The sequence below is a fragment of the Manis javanica genome, chromosome 4 (genome assembly GCF_040802235.1).
Source record: "Manis javanica isolate MJ-LG chromosome 4, MJ_LKY, whole genome shotgun sequence".
NCBI lineage: Eukaryota > Metazoa > Chordata > Mammalia > Pholidota > Manidae > Manis > Manis javanica.
Genome location: NC_133159.1, coordinates 24,501,296 through 24,528,388, shown reverse-complemented (window position 1 = coordinate 24,528,388; position 27,093 = coordinate 24,501,296). Strand labels below are relative to the sequence as shown.

The following is a 27,093-nucleotide window of genomic DNA, read 5'->3' as shown; positions in this document are numbered from 1 at the left end:
TGTAACTGGGGGGGTGGTTTGGATAGGATGATGATGGACACCTGGACTTCTTTGGCAGTACGAAGATGAGGCCCACTTTGTGGTCCTGTGTTTGGAGTGGGCTGAACATGTTCCCATTTAAATGTGGGCCCAGACCACCTTCCTGTCCCTCCTCCTAAGAAGCAGCAGCCACAGCCAAGTTTTAATCATTTAATTATTTAACACCTTTGAATGACACACACACACAGCCTTTTTATGTGTCTCAGGCTTCAGGGCAGAGGGAATGGATTGTTTGTATAGACATATCAAAGACTCAAAAATTTAAAGAAATATATATATATACACATATATATATATGTATACATACATGTACTTCAATCTCTAACGTTTTTACGGAAATTAAAAATCAGAGGCTTTTGGTCTCTCCGTTTGCACTAGGTCACACTCAGTTACCCTAGAGGACAAACAAGCTCAGAAGATTCTGAGGATAAGGAGCTGGAGTAACCTGGGGAGGGGAGGGGAGGGAAAGAGACCCAGAAATTGAGCTCCCTCTCCCTCCAGCAGCTCCAAGGGCCTGGTTTCAGGGGGCTCTGGCCTGGTCCTGGTTCCCAGGGGGCTGCATCAGAAACTCTGAGCAGAGAAGTGCTTACTGACAGTTCTCCCTAGTGTACCCAGCAGCAGCTCCCTATTACCCAAAGGGTAAGGGGAGAACATTGGTTTACAGCTACAGGAAGGAGATGGTAGTGAGAGGGTCAGAGAAACCTGGGCTCTTGTACCACATCCCCTGTGTTCCCAGCTCTTGTTCTGGGAGGGGGTCAATCTCCTCCACAGAAGCAGCTAGAGCAAGGTTCCTTGCCAGGCGCAAGCCCAAGCCACTATTGAGAAAAGAGGATCAAAACAGAAAGGGGTTGCCCTAGTGGCAGCTATGCTGCTGTGGAAGGAAGCACCAGGGCCACCCCTGTGGAGCCACAGGGGCCAGTGGGGAAGCCAGCTAGATAGATGGCACAGGCTGAAAACAGGTGGTTAAAATTCCTGGAAATCAGTAGCAGAGGCCAATGTCTAGGGAGCAAATACCCGGCCTGCTCCCTAGGAGCACTGAGTGCCTCCTCCCTTAACTAGGGAAAAGTCTGCAACAGATGCACCTTTGGCTTCTCATCCTTGTCACTCCACATCAGCCCCCATTCCTCACAGTGGATAATCACCTGTGCTGAAAGGCCATGTGCCAGAGTAGAGAGGTCAGAGAATAGCATCTGTAGAGCCAAATTTGGGCCCACTGCCCAAACAAGCTCTCCCTTCTGCCAGACCCTCCCCTCCATCTACCTCAGAATTTACTGCTCAGCTAAAAGGGACACAGCTTGCCACCACCCGTAGGCTCCTGCCTCTGAAATGTGCCTGCCCACCCCAGCCTGCTCAAGTAAAATAAGGGGCAGATGCTTGGCATTACCAAATGCCTGCCAAGATGGCTCCCTGTTCTGTTTTCCTGCTCTCCGAAGACAGACAGAGCCATGGGCCTCCCTGGCAGTCTCCCACTCCTGGTTCCCTGCACAGAGCACCTGGCAGAACTAGAAGGCAGGCAGGTGGTTGGTAAGTTGAGGCACAGGAAGGCTAACCCCTGCTGCACCTTTTGTGCTTTGGAATTTCACAGCCCTGCCCCTGCCTTCAGCCTGGAGAAGCCTATGGGAACAATGACTGGCCCTCCTCCAAGAACTAAGAAAAAGAAGCAAGCTGGATCAGAGAGAGGGGATAGATTGGTCCCAGACATGGGCCGGCTACCAGGGATTGACGCTGCTGCCATGTAAACAGGCTCTTAGAATGTGGCTTCACGGGCCCTGGAGGATGGACATGCAGCTGCTTTTCAAAAGTGCTTTCATTCTGGACTACAGTATGTGCATGATTTGGACATGAAAAAAAAAATGAATTCAGATGAGGTGTTCTGCTCCCAACTCTGTGGCCTCAGGGCCAGCAGGGGGCGCAGCCACCCACTCCCTCCAGCTACCTCTTTCCAGATGAGGCTAAGGCCAAGGCTGAAGTGGCAGCTACCAGAGATGAATCCATTCAGGAAAAGGCATGAGAGCTGGATGACTTGGAGGACAGGATCAACACCAGGCTTGCATAAATATCAAAGGCATGAAGGTTAAGGCTGCAGGCATCCTCTCTTATCAGGTTAAGTGTCTGCCATATCCTCTCATCCTTGGAGCTGCTCAGGTCCCTGAGATTGTAATCCTGGGATGGGTCAGCAGTGTCTGAGGTGCCTGTGGTCAGACCAGCTCTTTCTGTAGGTCTGTGGGAAGAAAGAAGAGACAGTCAGCAAAGGGCCTCTGGTGGTTCTGGCCACTAAGAGCCCAAGGTACATCCTCATCCCCTCAGTTTACTGACCCTGCCAGCAGCATTGGGCTGGACTCTACAAATACCACCTCTGACACTACAACATAGGTATCATCACCCCACTCTTTACAGTGAGTAACTTGAGGCCAGGATGGGTAGATAAAATGGCAGAGTTGGAATTCCAACTCAGTAGGTCCAACTTCAAAGCCTCACACATTATGCTCCTTCATTGTAGCTCATGGGTGATAGTTCATCCTCCCCAGGCATCCTGAGTCCAGAGAAGTCTTAATGATGGAAAAGCAAATCCCTAACGGGACCTCAGATACCTCTTTCCTATCACCAGTGATGGGACCCACATGCCACCAGTCCCACTGTACCTGAGCCGGGCAGGCCCAGCTGCTGCTGCTCTGGGCCCATCAGCTGCATGACACCTCCATTCTCTGTCAGCTCCCCCTTAGTCCTGTCCTCAGCATGAGGGAGCCCATTGGTGGGAGGAGCAGTAAGGGTCTCAGCTGGCGGAAAGCTAGGGGAGGAGAGCGGGTGGACTCCCACAGAGGGCTTGCGGGCCACAGGTGGTGGGGCCTTAGGTGGCTTCTTTGGGGCCTGGGGTGGCCGTTGCTCTGAGATGCTCCGAAGTTCAGCCACCAGATTCCGCTGGAGGTCAGCCTGGGTCTCAGGGGACACAGGCCGCTCCACCTGCTTCTTCTTAGTGCCCTTGGAGAAGATGAAGCTAGCTGTAGAGGCTGGGGACTGTGGAGACCGTGGCTTTATCTCAGGCGGTCCATTGGGCTGGGCACTCATGGGGTCCTCACTGGCGGCCAGACTGGAGGCCTTGAGTTGCACGGCAGCATGAAGCCCTGAGGAGAGGGCAGGTGCTGGGCTGGCCCGCCCTGACAGGGCCCTTCGTAGCGGCTTCTGGGGGGCTGATGGCCCTGAAGCTGGGGTTGGTGCCACTGTGGGCGCACCCACAGAGCGGAGCCGAACCATCTGCAGGAGTGAGGGCGTGACTAGCAGCGCACCAGCATCCTCCCTGGGAGCCCCACTGCCCTTGCTGCAGTCCACTGTTTCCTTTAGCGGGAGTTTGGGCGGAAGCCCTGTGACAGAAGCAGCAGGAGGTGGGGCTGGCAGAGCTGGAGAAGTGTCTGGGGTGCCATGGTGCTGGCTCTGGGAAGAGACAGTAGCTGAGGAGGGCAGGGCAGCCAGAGACCTGACAGGCCCTGGGGGCTCTAAAGAGCCTGCAGGCTCAGGGCCAGCCACAGAGAAAAAGGCCTCCTCGGGTGGGGGAAAGTCAGCCATGGACAGGTCCTGCTCCTCGGGTGCAGGAGGCGGCGGTGGGGGCCAGCTGGGATCTTGAAGCAACTCCTCAGCAGTCTCTGGAGCAGATGGGGCCTCCCCAACCACCTCTGGCTTCTTGGTGGGTGGTGGGGGTGGATGATAAGATGGGGGTGGGGATGGTGGGGGTGACAGGTCTTTAGAGGCAATGGGAGACTCCCGTGCTGGGGTCACGGATGTCTGGGGAGTGGGAGGGGACTCAGGACTGGCATCAGTGGTAGGGACAGGCCCAACGACAGCCAGTACACAGGCAGCTTGGTTAGAACTCTTGGGCTTGGAGGGCGGTGGGGAGAAGGGGGCAGGCACCTTAGGGTGAGGGGGTATGACAAACCTGTCACCCAGGGTGGCTGACATCTGTAGACCAGGACGGTCTGAAGGGGCTGGGTCCGAAGAGGAGGAACACAGAGATGTGAGGGAGGAGGAGACAGAGGCCCCAGGAGATCGAAGGGAAGTGACACGATCTGGTTTAGGAGGCTGGGCCTTGCCTGGGGAGGCAGGGGCCCCTGCTAGACCCTTAGGAGGAAGGGTAGGGGTACCACTTTGGCTTGAGTATCCACTGGAGGGTGAGAGTGTCCGTTCTGGGGAGCGTGGGGGGCGCCGGGAGCCACCTGGAGACAAACCTGGCACCCAGCTGCCTGCTGAGTCGGGTGCACGGGGTGCTGCCCCCATCCTTTCTGATCCCCCAGTGGTGGGCGGCCTAGGCAGCTGTGGCTGCTGCTTCCGCTCAGGCTTGAGGGGCAGCCCCAGGGGCCCATCGGGTGCTGCTGAGCCCCGCTGATGGAGTGAGTAGGTCCGGCGGGGAGGTGGGGGAGGCCGCTTTAGCTTACGTAGAGACACACTCCGGCCAGACAACTGCCCACTGCTCCGAATGCTGACAGAGTCTGAGGCCTCAGCAGTGCTGCCTCCACTGGGAGAGCCCCTCCCACTGCCCCCCTGGGGAGGAGGCGCCACACTACTGCTGGTCACAGAGCCCTCAGGCCGGCCCTCTGAGCCACCCTTGGATGAAAGGGTGGAGCCGTCAGACACAATGGTCTCAGAGGACTGAGAGTGGCTCCAGGTGTCACTGGAGGAGGACGGATGACGACTGTGGGGCCGTGGGCTAGAAGCCGAGGAGAAGAGGCCCAGCGAGCGGACAGAGGCCGGGCTGGCCGACAGCAGGCTGCCCCGGCTCAGTGTGCGCAGGCTGCGGCGGCCCAGGGCCACCACATCCACTGTGGGTGGCAGTACAGCATGCGGGATCAGTTTCGACAAGTAGGTGGCCTGGGGTGAGATGGACATGGCCGGGCTCAAGGGCTCTGGAGGCCCTGCCCCCCCTGTCAGTCCAGGCACCGCTAGGGACATGGGTCGGATCACTGGTGGGGGCCGTACCCCCGTGGACCTGCCAACAAGGGTGTCATCCCGGTAGACACGGTCAATGTGGTGCTGGAGCACGGCCTCAGCCTCAGCACCGGCCTCCGCCTCTGCCTCCAGAGCCTGCAGAGACACCCGGGCCCCTGACCCTGAGGCCAGGCCCGCCAGGCGGCCATCCACTGTGGGAATGCGTACAGCATCCCGTGGACCATGAGGTCGAGGAGCACCTGGTGCCTCACGCTCACTTCGCAGGCCTGTAGTGGACAGGAAGGTCATGGGAGTCAGCAGAGGGGTCCACCATGCTCCTCCCCATCCCCACTGTCCTAATCCAGGCTCACCAAGTTCCTTCTGCACATGCTGCGGCAGTCCCAGCACCGTGCTCCGCCGTTCCCGCCGCCGCCGTCCCGACTTTCCAGATGATTTGGGAAATGAGTCATGGGGTCGGAAGGTGGAGCCTGGGGGCCGGTCCAGAGGAGAGAAACTGTTAGAACAGATCTCAGGGCACGTTCAGCAGAGCACTACTTTTGTTGAATATTAGTAAGAGCTCTGTGAAAAGAGATTTCCATAGTCAAGTAGGTATGGACACAGCTAGGTTAAACAAAGCTAGACACTTATGCATTAGGACGCTAAACCCTTGGCATTCATTCCAGTACTGTAAGTACTCTTGTCCTCATTTTCATAGAACATCAAAAGCTCAGAGAGGTTAAGGATTGGCCCAAGGTCACACAGCTGGTAAGTAGCACCACCAGACTCAAACCCAGGTTTCCCAACTCTTAACTGTCCTGCTTTGCAGTTAATATGCATCATTAATCTCCAAGACAAAGGGTGATGTGTTTGCTGAATTCACTGAATCGTGGAGCCTTGGGAAAGACTAGATTATGAGGAAAAGGGGAAGCTGTAGATGCTAGACCCAGATCGTGCCCACCACCCTTCTCTCCTGTCCAAGAATCCCAGCTGGGAAGCAGACACACCTTTGCGCTGGATCATCTCTGAGCGGATGGAGAGAGCATCCTCTGCTGTGGAGCTCTCAGCCGTGTAGGTTGTGGTCTGGCTGCAGAAGGAGATGCTATCTTCATCCGGCCCTGTCCGGGAGGACTATTGGGAGAAGAAGGGGATCAAGCCCTGGCCTCAGATCCAGGAACATCCCAGAGGCATGGGCAAGGTTTCCTACTGCTTCTTGGGGGCTCTCCTTTGGAACTTTTGATTCAATTTCTCCCCAGCATCACCTAGCACTGAACAGACATCAGCTAAACTGGCCCCCTCAGGGGTCATCTTGTCTAGCCCTTCCTGATACAGGACAGAAACTGAGATCCTTTGACCTGAGAAGGGTCAAAGACTTACTTATGAGCAGTCAAGCAGGGAGGGAAGAGGAGAGTCAGGACTGAGCTGGGGGCACACCTCACCTGAATGCTCTGGGTATCTCCATGGTCCCAGCTACCCTTGTTCAGTTTCTGTTTTTCTAGAAGACACCAGAAAAGTATGTTGGGCTAGGCCCTTGACCTTGGGAGCTGAGAGCAGCACTGAGGGAGGGTAGATTACCTTGGTGTTGTAGGGAACGGAGCCCCTCCTGGGCCTGTGTGTGCAGCTCTTCCAGGTGAGGCGGTCGCCCACTCGGGAAGAAGACATTGTCCTGGTGCTCATCCACCACAGACCCTGGCCCCTGGCCAGGCCCCACACTTAGTCGTTTGTCGCTCTCAGCTTTGGCAGAGCCTAGTGGGATGGAAGAGGAAGAAGTGAGGCCTGAAGGCATCTGGGCCCTGGGAATGCAGACACCACAACAAGGGCACCCACAGTCTCTAGACTGCACGCGTATACGTTCAATACCCACTTTCCCCGAGTTTGTACACACAGCCCCCAGTTCTAAGGCGGGGACACAACACACTCAACCTCTATGTACGTACACAAACTAGACCCAAGTGTACATATATCTGACTACTCACACTAAATGAAGGACCCCATACAGGGCACCACACCTAGAGCACACAGGCCACTGTATAAGCACACAAACACCCACAGGCTTCAGTCTATATACACACCAACAGATTCAGTATGTATAGAAATAACTAGCACCCAAGTATAAACACATCTGTGTACCCACACCATACACAGGGGCCCCCACAGAGCACACCCCACTCCAACATATACACATGAACACACAGTCCTCATTCTGCACACAAACAGTACACAAATATATATACAATTATGTATATATATGTATACATCACTCAGGGCCCCATACAAGACACCCCTGTATACACATAGCCCACAGCAAATACATTTCTCTTGTCCCCAGACCCCATGCTCTACACTTCACAGGAAATCAAACCACCCTTTTCATACACCACCTTGGCCCAGGTTCAGGAAGACACCATGGGACACCAGGGAGGGCTGGAGGCTAGCAGGGGTCATAACCAGATTCCCAGGAAGTCCTGGAGGGAGGGACAAACCAGGGATATGGCCTCTTGGGTCCCCTACTCACCCATGTGGCTGTCCCTTAGTGGAAGAATGGGCAGGGGAGGGCAGAAGAAAGACCCAGGCCCTTCTAGCCCCAGACAAGGCAACTCAGCCTCTCTTGGGGTAACGTCCCACGCATCCCCCTCACTTAGAGGCCCCCTTCCCCTGGTGCAGAGGAGCCAGGGATCCATTACAAAGGATCCTGTTACAGGCCCTGCCCATCGGGGAGCTGGCCATCTAATCCTAGAACTTCGGGGCTGAGTCAGCATTTTGCAGCCCCAGCCCCCCTTTAAGTGGAACCCACAACAAAGCAAAAGCTCTGGGAGGGCAACGTGACCTCGGGAGCACCTTGTGGAGGGGCAGGAATAAACCAAGCTCTTTAAAGGGCCACACTGCAAGTCAGGGGCTTTGGTCAGACACCTGCCCCTTGCCTCTTCCCTCCTTCCTCAGCACATTCTTCAACAGCCAGCTGCTGCCCAGAGAATCTGCAGGAACCCCACAAGGTCAGAGCTGGAAGGTCTCCCAACAATGGATTCAGTCAAGCCTCATCTGACCCCCTAATTTTACAAGTCTGGAAACAGGCTCAAAGAGGAAAGGCCTTGCCTAAGGTCACCCAGCAAAGCAGAGTCAGGACTGTACTCCAGGTGACCAGAGGGAAATCCTGGATCACACTCAAACTGGGGATCCTCTGGTCCCCCAAAAAGTCCAGTAAGCTATGACCATCCTTCCATACTGACTGACTGACTTAGCAGGGGGATGCCCTACTTCTCAGAACTGAGGTATTGGGATGTACCCAGTAAAGTGTGGGTAACCCTGCAGGGAGGCAGTCTTGCCCAAGGGCTGCAGACTTCAAGGTCAGAGACACCTGGATCCGTCCTCCCAAACACAAGCCAGGCCCTGACAAAGGCGTCAGAAATGCGGCTGGACAAAGGCAAGGCGGCGGACAGGGGATTCGGGTCTTATTACTAGTCCTCATCCCCCACGCATTACCCTTCCCCGGCCTTGACACCCACCCCCTCCCCATTGTACAGAAGGGTCTGGCAAACAGGTGTTAGGGACCCCTCCTGTCCCCTGCCAAGCCACACCCACTCACCCTTCTTCTTAAAAAGGCCGAGGAGCGCCGGGAGGTGGCGGCCCAAGAACACCACCATGACTGCGGCCCCCTCTCAGACGGGCCCCTATTCCCACCTCTCCAAACCGCGGGCGCCCCCTTCGCGGTAACCCGGCACTGGGGCTGTGACTCGCCCGCCCAGCTGCAGAGCGCAGGCTGCAGGCAGCGGAGGGGGAGGGGCTGCTCTCCGGGTCCTCCTCCGACCTGCGCGCCGGCCCCGCCCACACGCCGACCCCGCCCCTCGGTGCAGTACAGGGGTAGGAACCCACCCGGACCCCCTTACAGGAAAAGTGAAACCAGAGTCAGTTGGCGTTTAGCTCTGGTGTACGGTATGACTGGGAGGGCTGACGATACTCAGTTACAGGGGTTGGCCATTAACCCTGTCCCCAAGTCTTTCTAAAGAGGAGCTGGAGAGCTAAGGCAGGGATCCCAGTTGCCAGATGGTAGGTGAAGAGCCACCAAACTGGACTTGGCATGGTGCCCACCTTCAAGTCCTCCTGGCTGGTGAGAGTAATTCCCTGGGGAAGTAGCTCAGAGCATGGAGCAGCTAGACAGAAGCCCAGGAGTGCCTGGAGAGATGGCAAGGCCATTGGCAGAGGCCCCTGGAGGGTGGCAGCCAATCCAGGACACAGTACTGGGGAGCTAGGGACACGTCCAGAGTGGAATTACAGTGGCTGGTGGTAACAAATCCCCCATGTGTATGTCAGCCCCACACTTTCCAAAGGACTTTCTTCCCCCTCTGGTAATGTGACACCAGTGGCCCAGAGAAATGCTCTGAAGTCCCCAAGGTCACACAGCAGAGGCAGGCCTTCAACACAGACTTGCTGCTCCTTCAGGCCAGGATTCTTCCTGTTGGTCCCACTCTGTGTCACCAGGCAGGGAGCAAGAGAAGCTCACAGGTGGGGGTGCGTGCGTGCGTGCGTGCATGCGTGTGTGTGTGTGTGTGTGTGACAGGAGGAGGTATTTGGTTCAAATTCACCTCCAGCGGACATGAGGTCATGCCTTGGAAAAGAGGCAATGACTCCTCTTTCTAAGACATGCCATCAGTAAGTATTTATTAAGCCACTACGGGAGGCTACAGCTAATGGAGAACTTTGTCTAGTTCACCAGTACATCACTAGCACATAAATCAGTGCCTGGCACATACTGTAAGTTCAATAAATATTTGAAGAATACATAAATGAGGCAAACTAATAATTTCAGACAGTGAAGACTGAGGAGCTGTGACAGGAAGGGGGTTCTTTTAGGGGGCATCAAGAAAAGCTTCTCTAAGGAAAGGCCACTGGAACTGAGACCTGAAGAATGACGAGGAGTCAGGGCAAGTGCTGGGCACAGAGCCTTCTAGACAGAGGCAAGAGCAAGTGTAAAAGCCTTGAGGCAGGAATGGTGGGTTTCCCAGAACAGAGGGACCAGTGTGGCTGGAATATGGTTTGCAAGGGAGAGAATGGCAGCAGATGGGAGTGGAAGCCAGGTCAGGTAGTGCCCCATAGGCCCTGGCAAAACCTGGATTTTCTTCAGAGAGCCCCAGGAGGTCTGTACGGAAGGTTAAGCTGGGTAGTGACAGTGTTAAAAGAGATCCCTCTAGCAACTCCAAAAACAGTAGCTGAGAATATGGAAGAGAAAGTCTGTGAACTATAAAGTGCTACCCACCAACCGTTCTTGAGGACACCCCTCTCTCACAGCACCTTTCTCTCTGAGTCCCTGGTGATCTAAGAACTCACAGTGGCTCTCACGCTGCAAGACCCACCTGCTGCAGCCTTTTCCCCATTTGCTCCACCTCTCAAAGACCACTCAGGCAGGCAGCTGGGCCTTCACTCTCTGGGAACAAACTTCCGTGGAACTGCAGAGTATGTATCCACAAATCACTGAAATCTAAATAACAATCCTAAGAAGTAGGTACTTTATCCACATTTTACAGATGAGAAAACGGAGGCCAGAGAGGGCAAGCATATAAAGCTAGCAAACGGCAGGGCAGCATTTGCAGTCAGGACAATGTGAATGCAAAAGCCATGCTCTGCCCACTACACCAGCTACAAACCTATCTCCCTTCTGAAGAAGGGCTGAGGAACCCTACCATTCCCACAAATTCTAGGTTTCTTGACTACATCCATCCCTCTTCCCTCCTTTAGGCCAGACCCACCCACCCCTCTTAGTCCCACTCAATCGGTAGAGCAGCAGACCCAACACTTACAGGGTGATTAATTCATGTCAGGCACCATGCCAGGTGCCAGTGGAAGGTAAACAGTCACAGCCCTCATGGATCTTACAACAGCCCTTCAAGACAGGTAATAAAAGATACTTTTCCCAGTAATCATGGACCTGTGAGGCTCAGAGAGTTAGGTGACTTCCCAAGCTCTGGCTGGCTCCAAAACTGGAGCCTTTAACCTTGCAGGACACAGTCATCTTCAGCTTCCCCCTAACCAGGGCAACTAAGGGCTGAGCCCCCGCTAAGTAGGACATGATCAGCTCACCAAGGTCTCAGGTCCACAGCTGGCAGTCAGGGCCACAGCTGCAAATTGCCCAACTGGATCCAAGGCTCTCACACACTTCATAACATCTGGTTGCCCCAGCAACACCCCCCCACACCAGCTTGCCCAGAGGCTGAGATCTCTCTGAGCCACCAGGGCACAGGTCTACACACCTGTGGCTTGCTTGGGGGCGGGTCTCAGCAACCTAAGTCTCAGGTGGAAAGCAGGTACCTCATAAAGAAACTGAGGCCCAGAGAGTAGAAGGACCTTGCCCACGGCCACACTTAGAGTTCCTATTCCAGGACCTTCTGCCTCAGCACAGTCCAGAGGCACAGCATGAGGCTGAGACTCACCCACAGCCTTGCCTCCCCTCCTCCCACACCTACGTGAGGGAGGAGGCTTCTGGGATCTGAGAAGACACCTTGCTCCCAGCCACGCCCCCACAACATGCGGGGCAGACCAGGAAGGACATTTGCAAGTTCCCAAGCTCAAACACAGTCCCCCAGCACAGGTACTGGGCACATACCTCCAAAATGTCCCACTAGGACACATCCACAAAGCACACCCAGGACACACTAGTCCACATTCTCCTTACCAAGGAGCAGGCCTGCATAGACTCAGGCAGGGCCCTGACAGGCGGCTTTGTGTACACAAAAGCAGATGCATAGACCCACCACTCTGGGACTTTTCTGAGCTGGGGACAGGGAGGAATGGGGGTGGGAGCCCCAAGGCCATGCACACATGTGTGCGCATGCGTACGCACTCTTGGCAACATCGTCCACAGGGTGAGGTCTCAACCTGCCCCATTCCAGAGCAAGGGGCGGGGGCGGCAGCCAGGCAGGCCTGACTCAGGGGAGAGGAATGAGGGGGGAGGGCAGGGCTGCCCAGGTGGCCTCTCTGAGGACTGGAACCCTCGGGGCCTGCCTCCCATCACTACCCCGCCCCATTCTGCCTGCCACTGGCCAACCCTGGAGCCAGGACTCAGGGTACTCAGAGGCCCTAAATCTCACTCCTCACTGCATGGGTGGGCAAACCAAGGCCCAGAGGGGCCAGGGCCTTCCCAGAGAAAGAACACAGAGAGTAGGTAGATTGTATTTTCCCAGAAGCAAGACAAAGGGAAATGAACACAAACTTTCAAATCGAGACGTTTACAGTTCTCAAAGCACTTTCTCCTGTACTGTGTACTGTCTCAAAGAACACCTAACAAACTTGAAAGGTAGGTAACTTCCCTTTTTACAAATGAGCACAAGGAACCTCAAGGGAAAGTGACTCACTCAAGGTCACCCAACCAGGAAGTGGCCCAGCCCAATATGGCCTTAGTGGTTCTAAGTCTGAGGAAGTTAAGAGGTCAGGGGGCCACATCCACAGTCCCTGCCCAAAGAGAGGGAGCTCTGCACCCTACCTCGGCAGAAGGGAAATCACCCCCCTTCTTTCCCTCAGTGCCACGCCCCACCCCAGCAAGGGAAAAGCTGACAGGCCAGTTCTAAAGTAAATATTGGGGGTCAGGGAGTGCCTCAACAGGGAGCAGAGGATCCCATGCCACAGGCGCCTGGGGGAATGGGCAGTAGCATAGAGAGGAATTAGTTATAATAATATTAATGTCAGAATGGGTTTCCGGGTCAGTATCTGCTCCTGACAATGACATAATAATCTTGCAGCCAACGTTCAATTCTGACTTTCCAAAGCCCTTTCTTTTTTCTTCAAAGATGATTATCCCCATTTCATAGACGGATGGAGAGGCAGCCACCATGAAGCCAGGAGAGGAAAAGAAAAGGCTGAGTCAGGAAGTCTGGATTCCAGGCCTTGAACAAATGATCAGCTTCTCGGGTCCTCAGTCTTTCCTCTTCTGCAGAGTGGGGATAGTACCCACCTCACAGAGTGCCTAGGAAAATTAAAGCCATGCAACTAAGTGTAAACACAAGGTTGTCATCAGAGGATGCCTCTGCCTCTCCAGGGTGTGGGGGGGCAGGCCAAGGGTCCTCTCAGGCCTTTCTGCCTTTCCACTCATGACACATGAATATAAACCAGCATGTATCAAGTGCCAACTGACTGAGAGACACATGGTCTCATTAAATACCCCTCACCATACAGAGGCACTTCCCAGGGTAGGTGACTTGCCCAAGATCACACAGCTAGTAATGGCAGAGTTAGGATGTGAGCTCAGCTTTGACTGGCTGCAAAATTATGCTCTTCCCATGCCAACAGAGGCCTTGTCTCCCACCTACTTCCGGACCTCTCTTCAAATCTGAAGTGGAGTTAAGGGCTAATATTAAGATAAGGTCTGATAAAGGGTACTTAACATCAGCTTCCTATCAGCTCCTTCAGTGACTTAAGCCTATCCAGCAGCCCTAACCCCCCTCCCTGTTCAGGAGGAAAGGCAATTCCTAGTCCAAACCAGATACCCCACTGACCTGCGAGTCAGGAGTCCTAGGTTTGAGCACTCCCTGCTCTCAGCTGCAATATGTGACTGAATCAGGCAGGCATTGCCCTTTTCTGGGCCTCAGTTCCTTCGTCTATGAGGTGGGAGGGTTGGAAAGACGATCACTAAAGCCTTGGGCATGTTTGACTCTGCCCCTAGAAGGAGGAGAGTGGTCCCCTTCTTTGGGTCAAGGACTGGGCAGCAAGGGGGTTCAGCTTATCTCAGATCCCTCAGACTGGAGAGGGCGGAGCTAGCCCCTTATCTGGAAGCTCAGGTCTCCCACAGGCAAGTTCCAGACAAACAGTTAGGCACATGTCTACCCCTAGGAAAGGAGAGGAGACAGAGCAAGAGGCTGCAGGGTGGGAGGAGGGTTAAAGGAGCAGGGCTTCTCCAGCTGTGAGTCCTACCAAAGAGCCCCCGCACTCCAGGTCCAGAGGCAGGGGGAGGGATGAAAAGAATTCCAGGTGGCCTGACTCTACAAGGACAAGTCTTCCCTCAATGGGATCAACAAACCCTACCCAGAGGAGGGCCACGTGTGTCAGCCCTAACTTACAAAGCATGGGAACAGGAGGACAGTGTGTTACAGGATGGGTGGGGTGCTCCCTGGGCTCCCAATTCACATCCTCCACCAATCCCCCCAACTGCACAGGACCAAGTGCTCAGGAGGCCTGGGGAACAACGGGGAGGCAGGTTGGATTCCTGAGAACAAGGCCAAACAATCGCAGCAGGATACAGTGCCTTTCCAGTGTGGAGAGGCTTCTCCCCACCCACCCTCACCCTTCTCTCCGTCCAAGGGCATTTGATCCAAGGAGCCAGTACTTCCCTGTATCTTGGTTCCCCTCCCACTTCCCATCAGCTCCCTCAGCCCCTGGGGGATTGGCGCTTAGTCCTCACCCCCTGCCCTTCCCCCACGGTGTTTCCTCCCGATCCTCCCTACAGAGTCCAAATCCCCCAGGCTCAGGCTTTCTTTGCCCAGAAGACCAGCAGGGCCCTCAATCATAAAAGGAAACCCATCTATCCTAAACTGATAAAGGGCACAGACTTTGAAATCTGACAGGTTTGGATTTGAATTCCAGTTCAGCCACCTCCTTGTTGAGTTGCCTTGGGCAAGAAACTTCATTTCTCTGAGCTCCAGCTTCCTCATCTGTAAAATGGGAAGAATAGATTCTAGCTTGTAAGACTGCTGGAGGACTCATGAATTAATGGATGTAAAGGGTTTAACATAAAGCCTCATTTTTATCCCTGCATTTTTATCTTGCTCCCATCCCCCAACCAAGCAGCCTCCAGCACAGAGCTTTGCAGCCCTCTCCCCAACATCTGATTAATCCCAGGTCCTATCACTTCTGCCACCTCCTTTGCAGTGTCTCTGCAGCTGCCACTCCTCCATTCCTATAGCCTCCACCCTGTCCCCAGCCCTTACCTCATCACCTCTTGCCTATATTACTGCAACAGCCTCCAGACAGCTCTCCAGCTTCCACTTTCACCACCCCAGCCCCTAACCTGTCCTGCCTGCACCTGTCCCCGCCCTGGAGCCATCTTCCTAACACACCGTTTGCATAGGCTCCTTCCTTACTCAAACACCTTCGCTGGCTCCCTATGGCCTGCAGACTCCAGCCCTCTCTGCTTGCTTTGCATTCTTTCCCTCCTCCTCTCAGACTAATCAAATGGACAAGTACTCAGGCTCCAGTCCCATACCTAGGCCTGTGACAGTAAAATCAAAGGTATTAAAATTCACACTCACAGTGGAACTTTTCTTCCTAGACACAAGGAAAGAGCATTAACTACTTTTCTCTCCAACCTCAATACACTCAGTTTCAACTCCATGCCCTTGTTCACTGCCGTACCCCAGAGCTGAAATGCATCCCAGGCCATGTTCTCATTTAATCAACAATTCAGGAAGGACTAATTCCAATCTTGCAGTTACTTCAAAGACCAATTAAGACCATTTCTCCTGTTTTCCTAAACTGACCCCCAACCCAAAGCCTTTTAATATATAGCCTAGAATATTCCCCCTCCCCACTTACTTCCCTGCTGCCTTGACATTGCTTTCTGGTTTTTCAGGAACACCTTAAAGTCTTTCGACCCTTGAGTTATAGCAGTAAGTAGAAGAGCACCAGAAGCCCCCAGGGTCTCTTTCTTAGGGGCCAGCAGGCAGGAGACTGTAAACACAGCCCTCTTAATCTCTCTCACAACCACCACAAATGGTCACAAGGCAGGACCCACAGCTGGTTCTTAGGAAACCATCAGATTAGAGTGGCCTTGGGAGGGCAGATGAGGAGCCCCAGGCCCTGGGTACAGATTCCATGAGAAGAGACTAGTGGGCACAGCCAGGATTTCAGGATTGCTAGACAGGGAGACAACTAGAAGGTCCTGGAGTCTCTCATCAATCCACCTTCTTAGGAATCATCAGAGAGCCCACTAGAATTTAGTCCCTTTCTTATGTTATTTTGATTATTATAATTATTCTTCAAACCACAGCAGGCAAATGACCTTGGGCAAGCCCACCATTTTTAGATCTCAGTTTCTTTGTACACAAAATGGCTAGCTAAGAGTCCCAAGAAGTCACCTAATTTCAGACAGGCCCTCCAGTAGGAGCCAAGGAGGTCCAGAGAAGTGAAATCAATCTTCTCAAGGTCACCAGAACTCACACCAGAGCCACACGGAGAACCCAGACCCCTGAACGCCCAGCACAGGCTCTTCCCATTACCCCCTGCATGGAGAGATGAGATCATCAGGTTCGGCTCAGAACCTCTAGGAATGTGGGCCATCCTTAGGAAGACGGGTGGATTTCCCACCACAGTAGGGGTGGCCCACCCCACCTTCTCTGGGATTCCCTCACTCCTAAAGACCAGCATTTACCCACCTTTATTGGAAACCCCTTATCCACCACCCTGCCCCTTCCCCATCTCTGGATTCACCAGATGAGGATCTAGGCACTCTCGATAGCCTCTCTCCGGTACCCCTTGGGACGTGGGGGATACCCTGAACTGCCGCACCCACTGGGGGAAACCAGGAATCCCAACTTGAAGCCCTGGGGTTGAAGACCTTCACCGTTCTCCCTCCTTCCCCCCACTTAGGAGGCTGGAATGTGACCCGCGGAGGGATCCCGCAGCACGCCGGGTAAAGCTGCGTTCCAGCTCGGTGGCTGCACTGAAAAGGAGGAGATGCAGAAGCAACCACGGGGTCCGCGGGTGGGGGAAAGAGGGACGGAAAGGCAGCGGTGGTGCGGGTGGGGGTGGGGAGGGAGCCCAGAAAACCAGTCCGACTCCCGGTCGCGCCAGATTAAGGCGGCCCGGAGTCGCCTGTCCCTGGTTTCCTGCTTCTCCCCTCCACCTTTGTCTCCCCTCTCTCTTGCAAACTTTCAGCCTGTTGGGGGCTGAAGCCTGGGAAACAAGTGTGTGTGTGTGTGCACAAGTGCCTTAGGGTCTGTCTTTGAGCCTGACCTGAATGTTTCTCTGGATGGTTGTGCAGTTTTGAACCCGTGTGTACATCTGTGTTGCCTAAGCCACTGGGCAACCGTACCTACATGACTGAGGTGTGGGTATGGTTGTGTAAATCTGCGCGTTGTGGTGTAATTCGTGTGGCTGTGTAAACCGTATACACAGGTACCTGTGTCTCAGGATCTGTGCGTCCTATAAGCACTGTGTGGGTGTAAATGTGTATGTGATTTTGTGTCTGCATCTGTACATCTGCGTGGGTGTTGTGTGTCTGTATACATTGCAAACATGTATGTGTGCCCGCCTGTGGGTATTCATGTGTACGTGTCTCTGTGTGCATGTGGGGTGGGCTCTGTGCGGGGCATTCCTGGCCTCCCACACTCACACCCACCAAGCCCCGGGAGGGGCAGCAGCGGTGGCGGCGGCTGCGGCTGCGGCGGGGAGACCCTCCTCCCTGCCTGCCCCGCCCCCACCCCCGGCCCCTACCTGCCGGCCGCTTCGCCGACCGCCCGAACCGCCAGAAGCTGCGGGCCCGGGGGCCGCTGGGGGCCTTCCTCTTGTGGTGTGAGTTGCCCATGGCGGGCGCGGGAGCCGGCGAGGAAAGCCTAGCGCAGCCCAACCACCCCGGCCGCCGGGCCCGCAGCCTCGGGAGGGAAGCAGAGACGCACGGGCGGCCACCGCAGGCGCCCCCAGCCCCAGATCGGCCACGCCTCCTGGCCCTACAGCCAATGGCCGGGCCAGGGGCAGGGCCGGCGGAAGGGCGGGGCCTGGCTCGTGTCCCGTAGGCTCCTCCCCCCAGGACCTGGGAGACCAGGGGAACCGCCCCGCCCAGAGCGCTAGCGGAAAGGCCCGGCCTGTCCAGGTGCGGCGGGCCGATCGCCCGCTCTCCCAGCCCAGGGGCTCTCCCAGCCCAGGGGCTGCCTCCCTGAGGACTGCTGTAGAGCCGATAGAACTAGGGACCGAGCTCTAGACAAGCGAAGTCTGGAGCCCTGGAGCAACTAGGCCCCACCAACCACCACCCCCGTGTGTGTGTCACTAGTCTATCTCCTGTCTCTGCGTCCGTGTACAAATGTACCAGTCTGACTGTACTTCTGTAATAATGGTGTTCAGAATAATAGTAGCAGCCTTTTATACAGCACTTACTATATGCCAGGCAGTGATAATTGCTTTCATGCAGCTACTTCATTTCATCCACAAAACAATTCTGTATTTTTATCATCCCCATTTTACAGATGGGGAAGTAAGTAGAGGTTCTATGAAGTTGGCTGACTAGCCCAAAGTCAAACAGCATTAAGTTACAGATCGAGGATTCAAACCCAGACTGACTCAAATACCCACTGCTCCATGCTATCACCCCTCCAATTTATCTATGCCTCTGTATGACCTTGCAGGGTATATAAACTGGACATTTGTAATTGTGTGCTTGAATGTGGATATATAGTTGGGTATCAGTGTATAAATGTGACCCTGAACATGTGGGTTCCTCTCTACGTAATCATCTGTGTGTGACTATGTGCTATATCCATAGCTTTGAATCTGTTTTCAAATATCTGGATGTGTGTTTTGTGTATCTTCCTATGTAATTGTGACTCTCAAGGGGCCTGAATATCATTGGTTTCATATATTTACTGGGTAAGTCTGCTTGTACGCTTGTAAACATGTTTGTTATGTTTGTTATAAGTTGTGTAATCAAATAGGCTTTTGTGTTTCAATATTACTGTGCAATTGATGAATGTCCATGTGTACGTGTAAGTGTGAGTAATACAGTATATAAACCTATGTGAAACTGCCCATGTTTGTGTGCATTCATGGAGTTGTGTTCCTCTCATTCATCTCTCCTTACACAAGTGTTTGTTTTTCAAAACCCAGGCCAAGCTTCTCTTCTGAAAGCTTTCCAGGCTGCCAGGCTCACCCAACCTCTGTGTCCTCACAAGCACTGTTGTGCCCAGGGCACCACAGCCTGGGCAATGACTCTCCTTTACCCTCACTCTGCCATCTTTCCAGGGAGAGGCAACATAGGGTAGCAGAGAGGCCACTGGGCTGAGTCTGGAGCCCTCAGTTCCAGTCCCCATGTGGCTCATCCTTTCTGCCACCCAGGCAAGCCCCACCACTACACCTTGCTGCCTCCTATGTCCACTGGCTCCAAGACTCCCTGTGCTCTCTCTGTAAAATGAGAGAGTCAAAGCTGAACCCCACCCTCCCTGAGACCCATCTTTTGCTAGGGTCTGAGGTTGACTATAGTGAAGTCCCTGAGGGGCTGATTGTATTTATCCGTCCAGAAAATACTTGTTGAGCATATGCCGTGCACATAGCAAGCTGTGTGCACCGGGCTATGTACCTTGTGCAGACCAGAGGGTCCAAGTGTCAAAGCTGGAAGGGACCTCAATCTGCTAGCCCAATTCCCTTAATTTACAGATGGGGAAACTGAGGCCCATAAAGGGAAAAGGTGGTGTGAGGGAACAGAGAGAGCAGGGTAAAGTCCAAATCCCTTGGCTGTACTGAGTGGACAGGAATGCAAAACCTTGAAGGATGTCTGGAGTGCAGCAGGTGCCTTGGGCTTCACAGGAGGCCTTGCAGGAGCTGCCCCTGTTCAACCTCATCTCCAACCACACCCCTCTCAGTCTAAGAGCTCCACTACACAAAACTACTTGCCACTCCCCAGTGCACACCAACAGGCCTTCACACGTGCTCATTTCTCTTCCACCTTTGCCTGGAAGATTCCTTGTTATCCTGCTCCACAGTTTATTCCTCCATGAAATGAAGCCTTCCTAGCACCTGACACACACACCCGCTCCGGCTCAGTTCTCTGTGCCCCCACAGGCAGCAGTGCTGCCCTGTGATTGAACTATGCACACCAGCCCAGCACTTGTCTCAAGACAGCAGTTTGTTTTGGCATCTCCTATCCACCCAGAAAACAAGATCCTCAAGGGCAGTGACTGTCTCACTCCTCTTAGTAACCCCCAGGCTCAGCATCCTGTCTGGCACACAATAGGGATGCTATATTGAACAGAAACTGGTGGAGGTGAAGTGGGGCTTGCATACTGGTGGAGGTGATGGTGGTGGCCTTAAGTACTGGTGGAGATGAAGAGGCATGGGCACAAGAGTCCAGGGCACTCTCCTGGTTTTACATTTTGACTACAGCTGTGCTTGCTCCAGGATCCTAGACCCTCTGTGGGTGCATACTGCCCACAGCCAAAAGCATGGGAGCACCTGGTGGGAAGACGTAGGTGCTATAGAGAGCATATGGCCCAGAACTCCAGGACACCACAGCACTGGGCCTGAGCGCCTCATGACTCTTAAAGAATGGTGACAAAGGTCTTGCCTGGCTAGAGGCTTGGAGGAGAATGTATCCTGAACATACAGGAGGCCGTACTTGGAGCAGACCCCACCAGCAGCCTCCTGGAAATCATGCACTTTGTCAGAAGATTCAGGGTTTAAACCCTTTGCAAGCTGAGCTGTCTCTGTCTCCCCTCCATGCCAAGCACAGAGCTGGGCACCCTCTGACTGGAGCTATTTTTGTAAAGTGGCCCCCAGGGAACAGTGGACACAAGAGCATAGCATACAGTGGAGCACAATAATGGGAGAAGTGGACAGAGATTTCACCCTTTCTGCCTAAGGAAGCTGCTTCCACATACTTCCTACCCCAGGTCAGCCAAGGGGCTGGAGGAGGCTGAAGGGTCTGCAGATGGAACATAGAGGTGTATACCTGCTCCCCACACCCGACATTCCCTGTGGCTCAAACAGTATACAATGGCTCCTCTCATTAGTTGTCATCAGCATGTGACAGGCCAGGAGCAGCTGAGACAGCTTTGAGGGTTTGGGGAAAGGAGGATTTCCAAGGAGCAGGTAGATGGGCGCAGGCTCTCCTGCCCTCATCTTACAATAAAGTGTAGATTTTTCTGGTCCCCAAGTTCAGCCAACCTTGCAGGCAGCGCTGCTTCAGGGACAGCAGAGAGGGAGACGAGTGGGGTGGGGGTGGGGGGAGGGGGAGGGCCCTGGGGTGGGGGGGGCCCTCCCAGCCCGAGGGGTATTTCCAAGAGAGCCTTGGGAGGTGTGCCACGAGTGGGAATTTGGAGCCTCAGCGAGGAGAGGGAGAGGCAGCTGGAATGAGCCCCTGGGCCCCTGGGCCCCTGAAGGTGTCAGAGGTGGGAGGGGATGGAGGCCTCCTTGGCCTCAGCTTCCCACTCATCTCATCCCACCCCTGGGTGGAGGCATCTCTCTGGGATGCAATCTTCCATTTGAAGCCTGAACAAAGGAGTGGAGGAGCCGCAGTCAGGCTGGCAGTGTGGGATCCTGTCCTACCTGTGACACTGGCTGACTGTATGACCTTCAGCGAGTCACTTCATCCCCTGGGCCTCAGCTGCCCATCTGTTTGTGCCATGAGGGTCCCCTGTGACCTCAGGCCATAGACTCAGTGTCTGCGATGTGAAGATGCCCATATTGGATCACCCACCTATCACCCAAAGCCACTCAGTGCCAGGCACTGTGCTAGGCAGAGCAGAGGAAAAGGACAGACTAGCCGCTGCCCTCAGTGTGCTCAGAACAGTGAGGTACGCAAGCCCCCGCAGAACCCCAGCCGGCCGGCTGGTCCCAGCCCTTGGGGGTGCCGTGCCCGATTCGGGCTCTGCAGGTCCCCCCACCCCAGTTTCCCCTCTGCTTCCATTTCAGTTCACGTGTCACCTCCGTGGAGAAGGCTGGTCTCCTCTGGGACCGCCGTGCTCCTCCACTGTCACACTTCTTGACCCTTGATTACTTGTTCAACGTTCAATGTCTAGGTTCCCCCCTCAGTAAGGTTTGTGGGGACTGGGACCTTGTCTCTCATTCATCCCCAGGACAGTGTCTGGCACATAGTAGATATTTATTACCTAATATTAAATACTTAATAAGTATTTGGAAATACATTAATGAAGTTCATTCTCCTATCTGGACCCAAGGCAGACAATGCCCATCCCATCACAGGGGCCTGGAAGAGCTGAACCCACTCCACTGGATGTATCCTACAGCAAAGGGAATCTTATCCCACCACAGGCTCCAGGCTAAGGACACTGAGATGCCCCTACCCAAGGTGGCCAGAAAAACATATACTGTCCAATTCTAAATACCTTAAGCACCTTGCTCTAGAGTCTGGGGGCAATGATTTACCTGGGGGTATCACAGAGATGATGAACATTGGAGCTGGGCCTGAATAGGATGAATAGGAGTTCAATGGATAGAAAAGTGAAGGGAAGTACATCCTAGGTAGGGGGAACAGCACATGCAATGGCATAGAACATGGAAATGCATGGAGTGTTTATTGAAAAGCAAGCAGACACCACCTGACCTCAGAAAGGCAAAGTGTCCATCACGCAAAGTGCCTTTGGGTCCTCACTTTGAGCTACACAGGCCCCTTCCTCAGCAGAGAGAAAGATGGCATAATTCACACTGCACCCTCCCTCCACCTTCCTATGACATCCAAGCCACTGGGTCTCAATGTCTTACTCACAACTGGCCATTGGTAGGCTCTCCTTTCCCAGACACAGCTTCAATCTCCAACCCTCCAACCCTTACCAGCTTGCTCCTTCAGCCTGTTCTCCAAACCATAGAATTCTAGAAAAAGAAAGCATCTCAGAGGCAATTAAACCCCATCTTTGTCAAGACAGGACATATCTGGCCCAGAATGGGGCAGGAGGACCTGCCCAAAGTCTTACAGCAGAGCAGAACTCAAACACATGAGTTTCTCTACAACCCCCAACTCCATACCAGTGCTCCCTGAGTGAGTAGCTAGAGTTCAATCTGCTGGCCTTGCAGGGTGGCTCTGGGATTCTCACTATCAGTACCAAAGTCATCCACACCCCAATGCCACTGGCCACTGCCAGGGGGAGAAGCCTTCGCAAGGACTATATATACTCTTTTCCCCCAAATTGCTCCTGTGTAAGGCTAAACAGTATTCCCCTCCAGAGTCAGAAACACAGCCAACCTCATAGTGTTTTGTTTGGAGTGTGTGGCCTCCGGGGGCCGACTGAGTGCTTCTGCCATTGCCTGCTGTGAGCGTCACTTCCATGTAGGAAGCGGCCTTGCCTGTCTTATATCAGGTGGTCAGTGCCTGAACAGTGCCTGACACTATATGGGACAAAAAGATGTCTTTTTCAAATGAATGGTACTGACTGACCTTGATCTCCACTTATTTTCACCCTCTGGGCCTATTGTCTCACCTCTCAGTGGCAGTAACTGCCCAACTTTCAGGTTGTTGTGAGGACAAGGGAAAACATTCATAAAAATGCCTGGCCAGAGCCCAGCACATAGCAGCCTCCATGTTAATTCTCTTCTCCTTCAAATTAGCCAGCACCCTGCCCTCCTTCCATACTCTGCTCACCTCTTCCAGAAAGCCTCCCCTGATTATCTACTAGGCTCCAGTCTTGACATCTGTCCCAGAAACACTTCCTCCCCATACACTTGTCTAGAGTCCAGGTGATATTTCTGGAAACACAGATTCCTGTTTGTTTGTTAACCTTTTCTTATGCCTGAGTCCTCCTGTTAGACAAAGGTTAAGACTCCTTCTGTGGACGACTCCTCAAAAATCATCATCACCGTGGGTATCTAAGGTGTAACCAAGTGAGTTGCTTTCCAAACATAACTTTTCCAAAACATGCCCTTAGCTCAGCATAAACTTAGCTAATGCCCAAGTCTCTCAGCATCACAACCTCAGAAACCTGCTACCTGCTGAACCATTCTCCATAGGTCACAAAACTCTGTTATCTAATTTGATCCTTGAAATGCCCAGTGAAACCAGGGTTTATTACCCATATTTTAGAGATAAGGAAACTGAGGCCTGGAAGAGTTAATAACCTGTTGGCTGTCACATGGCCTGAAAGGGCCGGCCAGGGCAGCAGCTGTCCAGTCAGCCTCACAGCTCAGGTGATTATACTTATAAACACAATTAATAGCAACCCCTTGCAATTTTGTGGTGTCTTCACTTTCGTGTAATTTTTACATTTCTTGTGAGAATCTTGAAAGGACAGAGAGGTCACAGACACATCAAGGCAATGTCCAGACAGAAAGTGACCCCTGTGAGAACGTCCCCACTTTTGCCTGAAATAGTGATGGAACCAGTGAAGCCAGAGAGAATTTGCTTGCCCAGTGTCATGGGGCTTGCTAGCAGCAAAGCCAAGATTCAAGCTCTTATTTGCCTTATTCTGATACTCTTCCCACGTTGTCAGTCAAATTCCCTCACTTCTTTCTGGACCTCATCCCATCTGTAGAATACATTGGTTGGATGAGAATCTTTAAACCTCACCCCATGGTCTATGTCCTTTAGAGAGTCATAAAACAGTACCAGTTTTGGAGACATGATTTGAGTTCAAATCCCAGTTTGGACAAATCACTCACTCACTGTTCCTGGGCCTCAATTTTTTCATCTGCAAACAGGCTCAAGTGAAATCATGGAAAATGTGCTCCTGGCAGAGCCAGGATAATCGATAAATAAATGTCAGATTTCCTCTCTTTTCTAAGTCTGTGCAGGGCAGTGAGAAGAGCAGGGGAGTCATGGAAGACAGGTGTTCAAAATTCTACTCCATGCTCAATTTTCCCACTTTGCAGTAGGGAGTCAGATTAGGGGAGACAAGACCTGCATCTCTGGGTGTCTGGTTCAGAGACTGGGATGTGGGAGACAATGACCTTCCCAGCAAAGGTCTCTGACCTCCCAGAAGTTTTCTGTGTATCTCTCCTCCCCATCTTCCCCAATCTCCATTTTGAACATTTTTGCCTGAAAGAGTTAAGCCTGTTTTGGGTTTCCCCTTCCTGAGCAGCAGTGCCAGTGGAGATTAGAGAGATCACATTTATTTCTCTTAATAAACAGAAAGAAGTTGGCCCAGGCAGGTGACAAGGAAACAATTGGAATAATAGATGGACTTCCTGCAGTGGTACCTGGGGCCACCCCCAGACCTGAGGAAACAACAGCCAGGCACAGGGAGGTGTCTCCCATGCACGTGGGCCCAAATCAGGCTGACCTGCTGCCTGAAAGCCCAGTGCTACCCGATACCAAACACCAGGCAGGAGGAGGCCTAGCCACTGACCCAATGACCCCTAACCCAGGCTGCTAACGCAAGGACCTACAGGGTTGGCTTTTCCAGCCTCTGGCTGCTGGATGGTCTCCCAGGGGAAAAGAGTCCACTACCCTGGGGTACACCACTTGCCTTCTATCTCCAATCCTGACAGTCTGAACACAATCCATCCTGCTGCAATTCTGACCCATGCCCTCTTGAGTGAGATGGGGATGACTTCAGACTGAATTCCTAATAGGACAGAGCCCTGGGATGGATTTCACGCCCTATTGAAGGAAACACCCCTCACCCTAACCCTCCTCAGGGCCTGCCCCAGCACCCTGACTTCTATTTGTGGCAGGGCCGCAGGGGAGCAGGACCTTATCCAAAAGGAAGATCAGGCCGGATGCAATCACACAAGAGGCTTTTCACCCTCTTCCTGACTCCTAAAGTGTTCCTTCTAACTCTCCTCCAGAGGTGGCTAAAGGACACGGGGAGGGTAAACACAAGTGGAATGGGATGGGCCTGCGCACACCACCATTTCCTCACCTCAAGCCCTGCAGCAGCACAGGAAAGGTAGAATTCCAGCATGGCAAGCCCCAAGGGAGCCCCACCCTTATGCGGAGACTCACGCACTCTCCCTCAAAAGGGAGACAGAAACAGTGAGGGAAATGAGGGAGAACCAAGCAAGTGGCCAAAAGAAAATTGACCCCAGACAGAATGGGCCAAGTCAGCCTCCTCCCCCACTTCTCCTCTGATTGCTCACCCACCAGGCCAGAGGGTGCCCAAACGCAGAGAATTAAACACTGTATTTTAGGTGGCCACCGTAGCCCAGGCACAGCGTTTCCATGAACTTGGGCCTCAGTTTCCCCCAGCTATAAGCACACCTGCAACCCTGGCATTTTCTGCAGGGACTTGGGGAAGGAATGATGGGGAGGGGCAACTAGTTCACAAGGTGAGTTCACCACCCCAGGAGGTGGATATTTGCAGTTGCCTGCCAAGTGAGTGGTGAGAGGGGTCAGGTGGGAAAAACTAACACTGTTAAGAACCTAAAGCATGCTATCTCCTTTGTGGGGCTGGACACCCATATCTACCTCGACGACTGAAACACCTTTTGAAAGCAGTTGACCTTCCAGACCCAGAGGGACCCCCCACCAGAGCTGCAAGGCCACCTGCCCCTCCCATTGGCCCCAGGCCAGAGTCAAGTCTCTGACCCCCTGACTCAGCAGAAGGCTGAACCTCCATGAGCCAGGGGGAGGGGGTATTGCCTCACTGTCCCCAGAGCCAGCACTTCCCGCTTAAGCCAGGGGATCCCTGCCCCAGCAGGGGGTCCCCACCCCTAGAATAGGGCAGGTTGAGTCTGGAAAATTATGGGGGAGCGGCGCAGATTGGGGGTGTTCTGGCTGAGCCCTGGACTCTTCGCAGCCCAGGGCCTGGGGGGGGTCACCCCCTCCAACACGCCGCCGACCCTCAGTGGAGCCACCCTGGCCGCGCCCTCGGCGCCGCCCGGCGCGGAGCCCAGGTGCCCGGCCACCTTACCTCTGCCTTTACCCTTGGCCTTCCTGGCCTTGTCATCGGCCTTCTTGGCCCGGGGGGCGGCCGACTCGGCGCCCTCGGCCCCCGCCGCCTTCTTCTTGCGCCGCTTGCCCCGCAGCCAGCTGAAGGCGCGGCGGAGGCCGGACGCGCCGGAACGGGACTTCTTCCTGCGCGGGGGGCCGCCAGGGCCCCCGGGCTCTTCGGCCGCAGGTGCGGCGGGGGGCGTGCGGGTCGCCATGGCGGGGCGGGCGGCGGGGGTCAGGCCCCCTGCGGCGGGGCGCCCATGCGCGGGGGCGGGCGGCCAGCCGCCGCGGGGAGACGCGCCCGAGAAAAGTTTGGGCGCGGAGGGAGAGCTGGCGGAGGGCGCGCGGGCCGCGGGAGCGGCGCGGGAGGGGCCGGCCGGCGGCGGGCGGGGCGCGGAGGCCGGCCCGGAGGGAAGGCGCCGGGGGCGGGAGCGGCCGCGGGGCGGGACGGCGCGGCCTGGCGCCCCTCCCCGCCCCCTGCCGGCCCGCAGCCGCTGAGGGGGCTGAGGGGGGCGAGGGTCGGTCCGGAGGGAAGGCGGTCTGAGCCCCCGGAGTTGCGCGAATTGCCCGAGACCGAGAGGGCGGGGTCGCGGGCTTGGCCGGGAGGGGCAGCACTGAGGTTCGGTTCCGGCGGAGGCACC

General features: G+C 54.4%; 1 protein-coding gene across 4 annotated transcripts; it reads right to left on the bottom strand.

Moving 5' to 3' along the window:
• Positions 1-175: 175 nt before the first annotated feature.
• Positions 176-26,798, bottom strand: NHSL3 (NHS like 3). 4 transcript variants are annotated; one of them, XM_037010392.2, is made up of 7 exons: positions 26,433-26,798; positions 6,526-6,696; positions 6,390-6,445; positions 5,958-6,081; positions 5,325-5,441; positions 2,682-5,240; positions 176-2,260 (listed from the first exon to the last, which is right to left on the bottom strand). In XM_037010392.2, the coding sequence occupies exons 1-7, from the start codon at positions 26,665-26,667 to the stop codon at positions 2,238-2,240; spliced, it is 3,285 nt and encodes a 1,094-aa protein (XP_036866287.2). In that variant the 5' UTR covers positions 26,668-26,798; the 3' UTR covers positions 176-2,237. The 4 variants fall into 4 exon arrangements, with proteins under 4 accessions (XP_036866287.2, XP_017533851.3, XP_073089679.1 ...); XM_017678362.3 differs by lacking the exon at positions 26,433-26,798 and adding an exon at positions 17,362-17,594; XM_073233578.1 differs by lacking the exon at positions 26,433-26,798 and adding an exon at positions 11,193-11,586.
• Between the last annotated feature and the right edge of the window lie 295 nt (positions 26,799-27,093).

Excerpts from the sequence above, each read along its gene's own strand:
- NHSL3 (XM_073233578.1), bottom strand. The coding sequence starts at position 11,571 with ATGTGTCCTAGTGGGACATTTTGGAGGTATGTGCCCAGTACCTGTGCT. Across the intron at positions 6,082-6,389 it reads GAGATACCCAGAGCATTCAG|TCCTCCCGGACAGGGCCGGA; the intron begins GTGAGGTGTGCC and ends TTCTCCCAATAG. Across the intron at positions 5,442-5,957 it reads AGAGATGATCCAGCGCAAAG|GCTCCACCTTCCGACCCCAT; the intron begins GTGTGTCTGCTT and ends ACCGGCCCCCAG.